Source organism: Cariama cristata, unplaced genomic scaffold (assembly GCF_000690535.1).
Source record: "Cariama cristata isolate BGI_N322 unplaced genomic scaffold, ASM69053v1 scaffold4275, whole genome shotgun sequence".
Classification (NCBI taxonomy): domain Eukaryota; kingdom Metazoa; phylum Chordata; class Aves; order Cariamiformes; family Cariamidae; genus Cariama; species Cariama cristata.
Genome location: NW_009617952.1, coordinates 9,744 through 22,511, shown reverse-complemented (window position 1 = coordinate 22,511; position 12,768 = coordinate 9,744). Strand labels below are relative to the sequence as shown.

At 38.2% G+C, this 12,768-nt stretch overlaps 1 protein-coding gene across 1 annotated transcript in view; it reads left to right on the top strand.

Annotated features, from left to right (window-relative positions):
* The window catches only part of COL4A4 (collagen, type IV, alpha 4), a gene marked incomplete at its 3' end in the record, with an annotated part of 45,464 nt that overhangs the window by 23,470 nt on the left and 9,226 nt on the right, over positions 1-12,768 (top strand). The window contains exons 12-20 of the mRNA XM_009700668.1: positions 1,194-1,247; positions 2,479-2,538; positions 3,164-3,208; positions 4,269-4,322; positions 8,175-8,244; positions 9,735-9,839; positions 10,437-10,601; positions 11,166-11,258; positions 11,596-11,759. Of these exons, the coding sequence (XP_009698970.1) occupies positions 1,194-1,247; positions 2,479-2,538; positions 3,164-3,208; positions 4,269-4,322; positions 8,175-8,244; positions 9,735-9,839; positions 10,437-10,601; positions 11,166-11,258; positions 11,596-11,759 (810 nt within the window). The remainder of the gene's footprint in view (positions 1-1,193; positions 1,248-2,478; positions 2,539-3,163; positions 3,209-4,268; positions 4,323-8,174; positions 8,245-9,734; positions 9,840-10,436; positions 10,602-11,165; positions 11,259-11,595; positions 11,760-12,768) is intronic.

The following is a 12,768-nucleotide window of genomic DNA, read 5'->3' as shown; positions in this document are numbered from 1 at the left end:
AGCAGGAATCCTGTTGTTCAGCACCCTTCCTACAGGCTTTCAGGAGAGGAGAGCCCATGTGTACTTTAGCTCATGTCCTTGAGGGAAGACTGTCTTCATGCAGAAAGGAGATACTGTCCTTGCTTTGATTTTCTTCACTGTTTGTCATTAGCAAATCATATTTCAGGCATCTCAGGTAAAGTTGGTTACTCTACTGTTGAATCTCTGTGGCTCTTCACTAACGCTTTTATTTTTCAGATCTTTGGCAATTGCTCTCTTTGAGATTTCTCCAATGTAATGTCTCGAAGTATCAACCCTAACCCTTCTAGGGTGCTCTTTCAATATGAAAATTAAGTGTGATTTTGTTTTCTGTTTTTAATGCAAGTTCCTGTTATTTACTGTACTACTTTAATATCACACCTCTGTGTCCACAGTTGTGTGCCTTAAAACATTAGAATGTTTGTTTAAAAAGAACAGGAGTTACAAAAATCACATTACGGTGCCCTATATTGGAGTCTCCATGTCCTCAAGTCTGATTTGCTCTAATACACAAATGAAAAACTGAATTTGGCATTGCCAGCCCCTGCAGCTTCAACTCAGGGAACCGATGGATTTCACATACTGGATCTTAGGCTTTGATTATGCAAATGGTTGCTATGTACAGGTGTACGAGGAAGAGGGAAAGGACTGAAAGAACCTAAACTCCCCACGTTACTGAGAAGTGTGACATATGCTGCTGTGCAACACATGACATGATCATAACCATGTAGCCAGCCATGCATTCCATTCAGATTGGGGCTATGCACAAAAGTGTAGATTTATGCATGTGAATACTTGCATCAAACTAAATAGAGCAGCAAACAAAAAAGAAATACTGTCACACACATCTGTAGGAGCAAAGCCCTGATTAGCAGGTCCCTGCAAGTGAAAAGATACGTCTCACTCCACAGTCATTATACTGGTTTGACAGTGTTAAGAGAAATAAAAATCAGTTTTTCTGATTTTTAACTTGTTTTTAAATTTTGAATTTTCTGATTTTTAAAACATTGTTTTTCTCGTTTTTCTTCTGCCTAGTGCACCTAGAGGAACAGGTGCAGTGCTTAAGAAAATACTATTTAACAGTTGTACATCAGAACCGGACTTAAAAAAAGTTAAATGGTACATAGACATGTCCTGCATATTAATATACACAAAAACTTTCCTTGTATGCATAGGGCCAAAAAGGACTACCTGGGGTAACCGGATACAGAGGGCCACGTGGACCCAAAGTAAGTAATGTGATTTTTTTTTTTTTTTCCCCATGGTGCTGGCAAAGTCCTTCTGTGATTAATAAGTTAATCTTTTAAAGCACAAGGTGATGGAAGAAATAACAGCATTTGTGCTGTGAAATTTAATCACTACCTAAACCAGTGTGAAAGCAAAAATATTTCAAAACCCTTCGGAAAACCTTTCTGAGTCTGTTGTATACATACCTATTGAATGTTACCTGGTAGCAAAAGGTCAGTGTTGTTTCCAGTTGGGCTACTGACACATAACGGACTGGGACTGTGAAGAAAATAGAAGCACAGATTATTTTTTTCTCAAGAACAGAAACAGAGAAATCTGTATGTGCTCTCAATAGGGCATGAGGTACGCTTCTCTAAGTATGGTAGGGAAAGACTTTAACTTCACATTATGGCTATCCTCACAAGTAGAGAAGGTAGAGCCACCTGTTTGGAGAAAGAGTTGCTCTTTGCTATCTATTATACATTTTCTTTTCTTTCTGTCAGCATGATTAATTTAAACATTGGTGTGCCAGTAGGGAGTTCCTGGATGCTAAGCAGAAGCAGCCACAAAAATGATTCTGGAGTCTTTATTGCTGGTAATTTGAAGAAGGAAAATCCACAGGCAGGGAATTACCAGATCTCAGAAAAACAGAAGATAATTGGGGACAAAAGAATGAGTCTAATTTATGTTAAAAATTTATTTAGCTTTGTAGGCAGAAGAGAAGAAACGACAAGCCTGAATATCACGTTTCTGAGTTCTAAGTCTAGCACTTTTTCAGAAATTCGTTTTCCATCATAAAAGGACCACTGTTACTTAGCACTGGAAAAGGAGACAAAACCGATCTTTTTATATCAGATTTACTTTGAGAAAGATGGACGTTATATGCTTGCTCCAGTACTGGCTGTCCATGTAGATAATGGTACACTTGTTAGTTATAAGATGAAACTGAGAAATTGATTGATGCAGCCCAAAAGATGCATAGAGCTTAAAAAAAAATAAACTGTTGAAAGCACATTAAGCTTAGAGAAGAGACCATAGCAGGTTCTTTGAATAACTGAAGCTACGCAGGCACTGCTAGTGGTGCTGTATGAAGTAAGCGCCAGTGATTGAGCCTGGCAAGTCAACAAAATCCGTTAACCTAATATGTACATAACTTAAACATGCACAAAAATTAAAATTTGTGGCAAACTTCACTGAGCATCTTGTTTAAACAAAGTATTTTGAATGCTCCAGGGTGTACTTGGGAGAGGAGAAAAGGGTGAAAAAGGCATTCCTGGATTCCCTGGATTGCGGGTAAGGAAGTCGCAGAATAAATTACTTCTCAAATTCACTATAATTAGGTTCATAATATATTTGGCAGTTTAAGTTTGCATTTCCAAGAAAGATTTTAAGGATTTTTTTTTTTTTAAACAATCTGTCATACTTTCCGTATAGACTATTTAGGAGTCCTGCCCTGGGACTCACCCTGTCTCAGACTTAAACATAAGCTCATACAGACTTTCTGGCCTTGGAAAGAAAGTAAATCTGTAGGGTTATCCTCTAAATATTTAGAACTGCACAAAGCTGCTCTGGAGTAGCACAGTACTAACACAGTAATTTTAATGTATTCCATATGTGCCAATGGCAATTTTTACAGCAGCTTGTGCTTGATTTGCATAGCAGTGCTCACATGGAGCAACATGTCCACTAATGTGCTTGGTGCAGTATGACAAAAAAATTAAGTGAAGACCTGGGTGGTTTAACTTTAGTCTACAGTTCAAATTCATGCCCATGTCTCATATAAAGTATTTGCAAAGTTTTTGGGAAATATCCCAAGTAATAATTATCTAAGGAACATTAACTACTCAGCAATTCTGAACAAGTGCAATTTTAAATAAGCTTTTACTGTTTTAGCTCACATTCTACTTGCTTTTATTAGGGTAATCCTGGTTCTTATGGACCTGCAGGTTTTCCTGGAATGAAGGTAAGAAGACATAAAGTATAAGCAGCTCCCTGAACAGTGGGATCGAGATTTGGTTTTCTATGGATTTGTGCAGATTTGGAATTTCCACATACTTGATAGCTCACATTGCATTCCTTCCTTTCTCTCCTGCTGCCTGTTGCCACAGAAGTTGTATGAACTCTTTGTCTTTGAATTTCTGCTGCTGTCTGAAATTTGGCTAAAATTGGCTAATGGGATCTGAAGTTTCAGGCAGGAGGAAAAGCCAGCGGGACATGCATATAGCATGATAGAAAAGTTATGCAGCGTGTTAACTTTGTTTGCCATGGTGACACTGTTTGTGTAATTTTGTGTTATATGCATGTTTTGTTCATCTTTCTGGCTCAAGAAATTCCAGTTTTGCTCTTAAGTCTCCTAAATGTTAGTTGTGAACATCTTACTAGAGTAAAGAATGACAGATGTAGGTATATAGATCTACATCTTGCCCTTTTTCCTATCTCCTCTCCCCAGCTCATTTTCAAATCTAGTTAAGGTAATGATCATGCTATTCATAAATCACATTAATGTACAGATATTTGCATCTAGAGTTATGCTCCAGGTGACTGTTTTATCTGCAAAATTACTTTTTACTTTGTTTTCATCACTGCCTACCTAAGGAGTTTGGATGGATGGATGAGTATATTAGCAGATCATAAAAGGAGAGGAGGACCTGATATGCAGCTGCTTTCCATGCAATAATAGTTCAACAGGGTCATTCATCAGGCAGCAAGCCAATTTCAGCTGTATTAAGCAGACAGTCTATTAGAGTCTGCTGGTTTGTACTCTAGCTAGCTCTGTGCCCCAGCTACACTGAATCCATTGACCACTGTCTAAATAACCTGGCAATACATGCTGTGGGTTTTTTTAACAGAAGAGATTCTATGAAACATACCATCTCTTTTACAAACCCATTGAATTTTCTGAAACAAACTGGATGCTATTATAACATGACAGCATTGTATGACTGGCTTACTGGGTTTTGTTCAATTAATTATATTTATGTCTTAACAGCTTAATCAAATTATATATATGTGATCCTTTCCAGGGGGAAACAGGATTTGCTGGTTTTCCTGGACAACCTGGCTATCCAGGCATACAGGTAAAAAAAACCCAACAAACACACATGCATGTGCGTGCACACACACACACTCCCTTATATAAATGCTAATGATTCCTGCCAAATGCACCTGCTTATCAGACCATTTCCTTTTATACAGTCATAATTACCTTTAAGATTTACTGTTTTTGTGATAGTCATAGTTACTCAACACCATGGTACTAAGTAACAACGTCAGAAAACATTCCTACTTGGTGTGTATGAGAGTGGGAATTCTATTTTGCGTACCATAGAAATTGGTTAATCCCAATTGCCAATAGGTACCTTTAACTATACCAGTATAGCTATCTAATCCATGAAGTGGAGTACTCTCCAAGTTATTTGTGGTTGAGCTGCATTCCTCAGAGAGGTATGCTAGGTAAAGGAACTTGATATTTAGGTAACAGTACAATCCTATAAACTTTGGTCTATGAACTAGTATGATAATTGGCACCAAATGAGGTGGCAAAATTTGATTCAGATGGGCTTGTTTGTGTTCAACCTGTTCACATAAGCAGCTTTTCCAAGATGCTTACCAGAATGGAAATCAGACTCCTTCACACAAGCTTTGTTTAAACATTTCCTACTTTTGCTCACTTAGATGACACTAGCCATTTTTTATTTTACAATACGTGCTGCTTTCCATTAGGGATTAGAAGTGCAGGTGTCACATCCAGGGAGCTAAGCAGTAAAAAAACCAATGATCATATTGTAATTCTGACCACTGGATCATATTGTAATCCTGAATAACAACAAAAACTTGAATGAAGGGAACTATTATATTTTCTATGGAATCTACAATGCTAAAGCACATTCAGAATAAAAAACAGTTCTGGATGCTACACTAGAAGGAGCAAAGCAGCAGTGAGTCTTACCAGGGCAAGGTCTAGGGAGTCACTGGGATAGGGTCCAAGTGGTCAGCGGTGTATGGGCAAGAGAAGTGAAATGCTGCAACAAAGAAGGTGGCTGACAAGATCATCAGTAGAGACAGCAAGGTTGAGAAAGGTCATCATCAAATTTATTACCACAGTACAGACGACAGAAACAATATTGCAAAAATTGCGACACTAATGAACTTCGGTCTAAGTATTCTGAAATATGAAAGTCAAGAAGTGTTTATTTCCCTCTTAAATAATCTTTTTGGAAAGCTACATATAAACCAGCAATTTTTCTTAAAGCACAATTAGTTGCACCTGTGAAATCAGAACAACAGCACTCAAGAGATTTGAGTAAGAATCACCTCTCTTATAAATCGAAGGTTGAGATTGGAACGCACTCTATGTAGTCTATGATGACAAAAGGAAGTAAACTGTGGCTGGTCCAAACTTGCCCTAAGTAGTGTACTGCTAAAGACACAGTTGAAAGCAGACAAATAAAAAGCAACAAACAGGCTTGCAAGAAGCAGGTTTACAAATAAGAAATGACAAACACATAGAGTAAATAAGTAAAAGTACAATAAAAACATCTGGTTTAGTCACAAACTTACTTGTTTCAAAGTTAGGACTGCCAGGAGAGAGCTAGATCAGCTTCTTCAGCCAAGATTTCATTTCTGTAGTCATACTTGGGGCAAAAAAAATTGCCTACGGATGTTCATTTTTCTCCCATTTGCCCATTAGCAGCTTCACAACAATGTGGATCATTCAGCTACTAATTAGACAGAAGCATTGCATGTCTTATTTAAACAGAGAAATCATTACAGTCCATTGCTCCCCAAAAGTAGAATCAAACTGTAAGAGTTTTGTTGTTAAGAAGTACTCACCCTAATGTGCGTATTGTTTTAGTTGGGGGCATCATTAACAAACTTGAGACAAGACATTGTATAGACAGAACAGTGCATTCTTCAGTCTCCATTGGTTAGCCACAGCCTGAGAAGCCATCAATTAACACTACAAACAGTAAGCAAAAAATAATTAATTGTTGGTAGATTCTGTTAGGGAAAGGTTTGAATGCCTGCAGTAATGATTTGGAAAGATGAAATTACAATTGCTAATGCATGAAGCAAAAGAAAATTAATCAAGTACAGACACAGCCTAAAAAAAAGATCAGGTTAAGTCATACGGATATGCAAAATTTGGAATGATTACACAGATGCTGTAGTTTTGCTTGGAAAACAATTGGATAAATCTGAATATTCCTGAAAGGGCAGATCTATCTAGACTGCATCAGCTGTTCATCTGGCCTCAGTAAGTGTTGCTTATGATCTGCTAAAAATCACATAAACTGGAGGAACAAGAATATGATTAAAAACCCTCCTGAGAATAGCCTGTCCTCATGTAGATTTTCTGAAATAAACATGTTCAAAGAGAATCTATGATGCATTCAGATTTAGGAGAAAGAGAGAGACTTGGAAAAAAAACCAACAGTTGCATTCAAAGTAGATTTCATCTTTAAAAAATGTTAACTGTTGCTTAAAGCAAAGAATAGACTTCAAGAAATTGCTGGCATACCTTTTGATGCCCAAGTCTGAACACTGGCAACACTGTGTGGATCTTGAACATGAGCCAGCAACATGCTCTTGCTGCAAAGGCAGCTAATGATATCCTGGGCTGCATTAGGAAAAGTATTGCCAGCAGGCTGAGGGAGGTCATCCTTGCCGTCTACTCAGCACTGGTCTCCACCCTTGCAGATACTCTAAAGCCATCTGGACATGGTCCTGTGCAACCAGCTCTAGGTGGTCCTGCTTGAGCAGGGGGGGTGGACGAGATGACCTCCAGAGGTCCCTTCCAACCTCAGCCCTTCTGTGATAAATATGAAAAAACACAGAATGCTTCTTCAGACAAAATAGAAGGGAGGATATGAGTCCTGTTGAAATCACTCCGAGACCATTTGTGTCTGCTACCAATGGAATGAGTCTCGTTAAAATAATGTATGATCTTTACAGGCAGTGCAAAGTGTTCTTGGCCATTGACATTATATAAAGCTATAGAAGGGTGAAGAGGATGGCAGTCAGGGATAGCTCCAGAAGTGTTTAAATATCATAGCAATATCAATTTTTTAAAAAAAGCCCAGAAGGAGGCATGGACTCCTTGTTTTTACTTGTGTAAGAATGCGTATCCAGTTTTGCAGCCCCAGTTCTCCTTGTGTGTGTCCTAAAAGGCCCTGAACTCCTGTCTCAGGAATGCAACCTCACTACGCAGTTCCCACATTCACATTCTTGTTTTCTCAGTTCCCATTTGCTCCAGAGGGCAGGGTTGATTCCTGATCTACAAAGCAAAAAGTCTAATGCAATTTGCCACATAAAAGACTTCCATAAAATCCACTTCACTTGCTATTCTAAATATCAAAATGTAAGCTAATTTAGAAATCCTCCAAGCAAAAGTGATTTTCCTTGTCATTAGTAGGTCCTTTTATGTTTCCCTGATGCAGATGTTTTAAACTTCTTATAAAAGCTTTGAGTATCTCTTACCATCGATAGTATCTGTCAGACTGTGAAACCTCTTTTCTTAATGCTTATCTGTCATCATAGAAGTAATTTTCAAATTCTAGTATAGACTTTTAAGGCAAATAATTACAGCTTGGGGTTGTTAAATCAAAACGTCTCAATTAAATGGGTACTGATTTACTGTAATTGGTTCATCTTTACAATAAATGAATGAAATCAAATACAGCAGTCACAAGTTCTGAAGCATCAAATAGATAGGTGCAATAGGTGTACTACTGTTTAGTCAATGGTAACTTGAAAGAAAATTATTTTAAATCTCTTTCGTTTTAAATGCAACGAAGTGTCAAAATCGAGTTTCCCAGGTGATGTGTGTCACACCCTTACATACCCCATTCGTTGTTGAAATTTCAGTTACATGCTAGCACACTGCATATTTATATCTATCAGTAAAATTTATTGTTGGACTCTTACAGGGGGATCCAGGAGAAAAAGGGCCCCCAGGTCCTCCTGGAGCTGTTGGAACTCCACTGCCTCCTATAAAAGGTATAGCTAGTTTTAACTAGTATTTCTGCTGTATAAAGTGTGTAGGACCTATTTTGCTAAGGTGTTTGAAAGTAATCACTAGGGGACATGATCCTAAAATATTATCTTCCTAGTGGCCACATTCTGTGTTTGTTTGCGTCTCACTGATCTTACTGGATCTATGTTAAACATACAAGTTTCAGATTAGATGTTTGCTTGAAAGTTCTTTATGCATACAGTCACAGCTAGATCTGTAGGACTATCCCTAGTTATTGGACGGAAGCATATTTAAGAAAGTTATGAAAAATAAGCCCATGCTGGATAATGGATGGCAAATAAGAAAACTGGCCTTCCCTTTTTAATTTAGAATACCTATTTTCAGAATTGACACAACACACAGATTTTAGACTATGCTTAAGCTTTCTGTCACATAGCAGGGGTGAAATCCTGGAACTAGTGCTCCCAGCAGAGTACCTCTCAATCTTTTTACCTTCCTACCTAATCCTCAGGCTGGGTTTTTATGTCCCAGTTCCTTTTATCCCCATCTTTATCATCTAATTGGTAAAAAGGTGTGTGGAAGTTCTTATTTCATAGCAGGAGGCAGTGGGGAACAGCCAAGCCTGCTGCCTGGAAGGGATTTGCTTTGGCATCTCACACTTGGCGAACCTGTATTGTAAGAACATTTTAACAGAGAACTTACCATAAATTGTATTTCTACTGCAGCAAAGGCTGATCATGAACACAGAAGTTACAATAAAACCCCAGTTCAGCAGAACCTCCCCATTAGACAGGGGCCTCATCCAAAAAAAATCATTTAGATTTGTTTTCCGTTGGCTTCTGTGTGTTTCCAGTCCATGCAACAAAAGACTTAACCCCATGCTTAATATCTCAAGTAACATTTAAAGTGAATCATGTGCATGGTGTGTGAGTGGATACATTCTTCAGAGAGAGGCCTTTAGCAGAATTGTTTGAGAACTGAACTACTGCCAATATTTTGGTTTTCCAGTTTAATGAAGTCCTTTATATCTGTTTCAGGTTTTCTTTAGCACTGTGTAACTGCAATTTTTACATTTACTCATTATAGCAATTTTAAAAATATACTTTGTAAAATTTGGATAATTTCAACTAGGATGATGCTGAAATGATCTCCCTATGTGCGCTGCCAAATGTGCCTAACGTGAGATGCACATTTTAAATGCTACATGTATTTATCTCAAGCAAACACTTCTCTCAGCATTCTGAAATATGTAGCACAAAGATACTACTACAGAGCAATGAAGAGTTAAAACTGTTCCCAAGAAATGGGCAGGAATCCGTAGAAAAGTAACCAAATCCTCCCACCTTAAAATGAAATTGTTACACATTTAAAAATGTTTCATAAAGACAAAAGAAGTTACTGTATTTTACTTTTGTGTAGTTCCCAAATTATAATTTTGGTTGCAGCTTAATTTAGATTTTAGCTGTCAATTGCATAAAGTGTTCAGTTTACATGTTTTTATAATTCTGTGTAGGTCCACAAGGAGATCCTGGATTTCCAGGTCCTGCTGGTGATACAGGGTCAGTTGGACCAGTTGGTCCTCCAGGCCTGCTAGGAAGACCAGGAGATGATGGAACAAGTAAGAGAAGTAGGGGATAAAATGTGAACTATATACCAGTAGGAGAGAAAGCAGCTAAAATAAAACTGTTCTATGTTCTTGCTTGATGCAAGTCACCAACAGTAAAGATTTGAGCTGTACAGACAGTTGGATAAAAATAGTAGTTCAGCACTAAGCGGCCAAAAAAGAACCAAAATGATCCAAACGGAACATTAGGAATTACTAGAAAAGGAACAGAAGACAAAGCAGAATGTTGCCATGCACTGTGAATCCATGATATGCCTGTATCTGGAGTGCTATGTTCAAAAATTCTATTCTCCATCTCAAAAAGATACAAAGGAAGGCGATGAGGATGACTTTGTTCTGTGTAAGGAACTAGAATAACTGGGATGTCTGGAAAAGAGGTAATGGGGAGGAGGAAAAGAAGCATTTGAAGGTCTAAAGCAGAAGCCTCTTTTCCTGAGAATCCTGGAAAACCTAAAGATTTAGATTTAAGTCTTTGTTATATAGAAGCTCTTCTTCAGGACAGTTCTGATTGGTCTGTAATTTCCTCCTTGATATCTTGTAGTAATCATTACTGTGAAGCTGTATGGGCCATATACCTTTTTTTTTTTATAGGTCTGCCTGGCCTGCCAGGAGTAAGTGGGGTAGCAGGACCTCAAGGTTTTCAAGGTGACCCTGGTTTTCCTGGAACAGGTGAATCAATCCCAGGAATACCTGGGTTTCCTGGACCACCTGGCCTACCAGGAGAGCCAGGAAGACAAGGCGTACCTGGACTACCCAGTAGGTTCAACAGCAATTTATATGGCGAGAATATCGTTCTGTGTATTAATAGATTCATTGCTTTTCTTGATCCTACAAAACACATAGAAATGAAAAGTGCATTTTGACAGATATATCAAACTTTACATGTGATGTAGAAAACATTTTTTTCTTATTAGTTGTCGATCAGTGAGATTTCAAGATTTTCATAGTTTTCTGGGTGATTCAAACCCACGAAGTAACATATATGAAAAATGTCCCTAAAAATACATCACCTGAAGTTAAAAACACAGCAGGCTGGGGAGGAAACCCATATCAGCATCCTTTAGTAAAGAAGCAAGAGTCGTAAAGTTGTACAGTGGAAAAAAGAAGAAGTAGTGGCAATGAAAAAACAATGTGTCAACATCAACTCTAGCCAGACTGACTCCTGTAGTATGATCTATAAGCAACGATTTGTAAAGCATTTTATAAGATCTCTAGCTTTTCACATGAGAATAACAAGAGAAGGGAAAGGAGAACACATAACCTAAGCTGTGGAAACAGTCAACCTGATTTATACTGGCTGTATGATTTGTTTTTTCAAAGGTGTAGTCTGTACTGACAGAGGGATCCCTGGAGAACCTGGAGCAAAAGGTCAGATCGGCTTTCCGGGGAGAAAAGGTGAAAAAGGAGAAAAGGGTAAGTACGCCTGGATAGGAACAATTTGAATATGAGATCTTTTCCAGGTACGTCAGACCTAAATTTGCAAGAAGTTTATGGTAAGTTGAAGGATAAGGCCCATGAAAGTGTGGAGCTAAATTGCCTGTTGGCACTGGGGCTTCTAAGTCAGTAGAGTCATGTCAATGCAGCAGTTACTCAGCACTGTAAAGAGACTGATATGCTACACTCCTCTGAAGGCCATAACGAGATAAAATGCTCTGTGCACTACTCACACAAAAAAGGAAAAAGGGCAGTGTTATTTTTTTGTGTATTAACTTTGCAACTGTTTCAATGTAATTTTGACACATTCACGTAGGAAATCAAGGCCTCTGCTCATGTGGTGCTGGTCCTCCTGGTCCCCGTGGTATGCAAGGACCTCCAGGTACTCAAGGAAAGAAAGGACAAATGGGATATCCTGGAAGACATGGAGAAAAGGGCGACCCAGGCTTACCTGGTGCAATGGGATCACCAGGGCTCTCTGTGAGTAGTTTTCATGAGCTTTGGTAAACAAGTGACATCAAGTTACCACTTACAGAGGAGGCATTTAAGCTGAGTGGTGGAAGAACTGCCCTGGAAAGCTATCTGGAAGTTTTACCTACTTTTGCTTATTACAGTCTTGTTGGAGGATACATTTTGTTAGCTTCTATCTGATTTCCCTTGCGGCAGTGGGCAGTTTTACACTGAGGGACAGAACCACACATGCTGTGTTTGTGGGGTGGTCAGGAGGCTTAGGAAAGCTGGTGAATGTTCATCTTGTTTTGTTTTAACTTGTTTTTCTTTTAGTTTTGAATACCCGTTGTTTTTCTTGAAAACATTGTAGATGCACAAATTGCTCCACTGAAGACGATTTTTCAATTATTTCAAAGGAAAGCATTTTCAGCAAAGCCTCATCAAGGCAAAGAATCCCATGATGTCAGCAGGTCAAAATGGATTTTATGTCACAATCCACCTGGTGGGGGGCAGGGTCTGAAGAAAAAGGAACCCTTGATTTTATTCAGGCATTTCAAGTCTTTTTTTAATTCATTTTTTTTGAAATTAATTGAAAAGCTTAATTTATTTGATATGCTTAATTTATTTTATGAGACAGTCTCAAAATAATGTAGAGTCTTTCACTGCCACAGAGGCTGAAAGGCATTGCTACTTGTTAGTGTTGATCCTTTTACTGTTCCGTATTACTCTATAATCTCCCATTTTCAGTCACTAGTCAGCCAAAGTTTGTTCTCCACAAGGATGAGTCCCTATAGGCAATGCCTTGTCTCTCTATGACATACATATTAGTAATGAAGCCGAAATGGAATAAAAATAATAATAGTTCTTAGAAGGAAATATTACTATAATCACCAAAATAAAGACTTTTCATTTGCTTGAATAGCTTCCTTGCAATGTAACAATTTAATTTCAAGTTCCTCAAGAGCAGAAACTGAATGAACTTTTTGGTAGTAATTATTCTGAGTACTAGAATCATTTGACATCAGCTTACAAGGTTCAT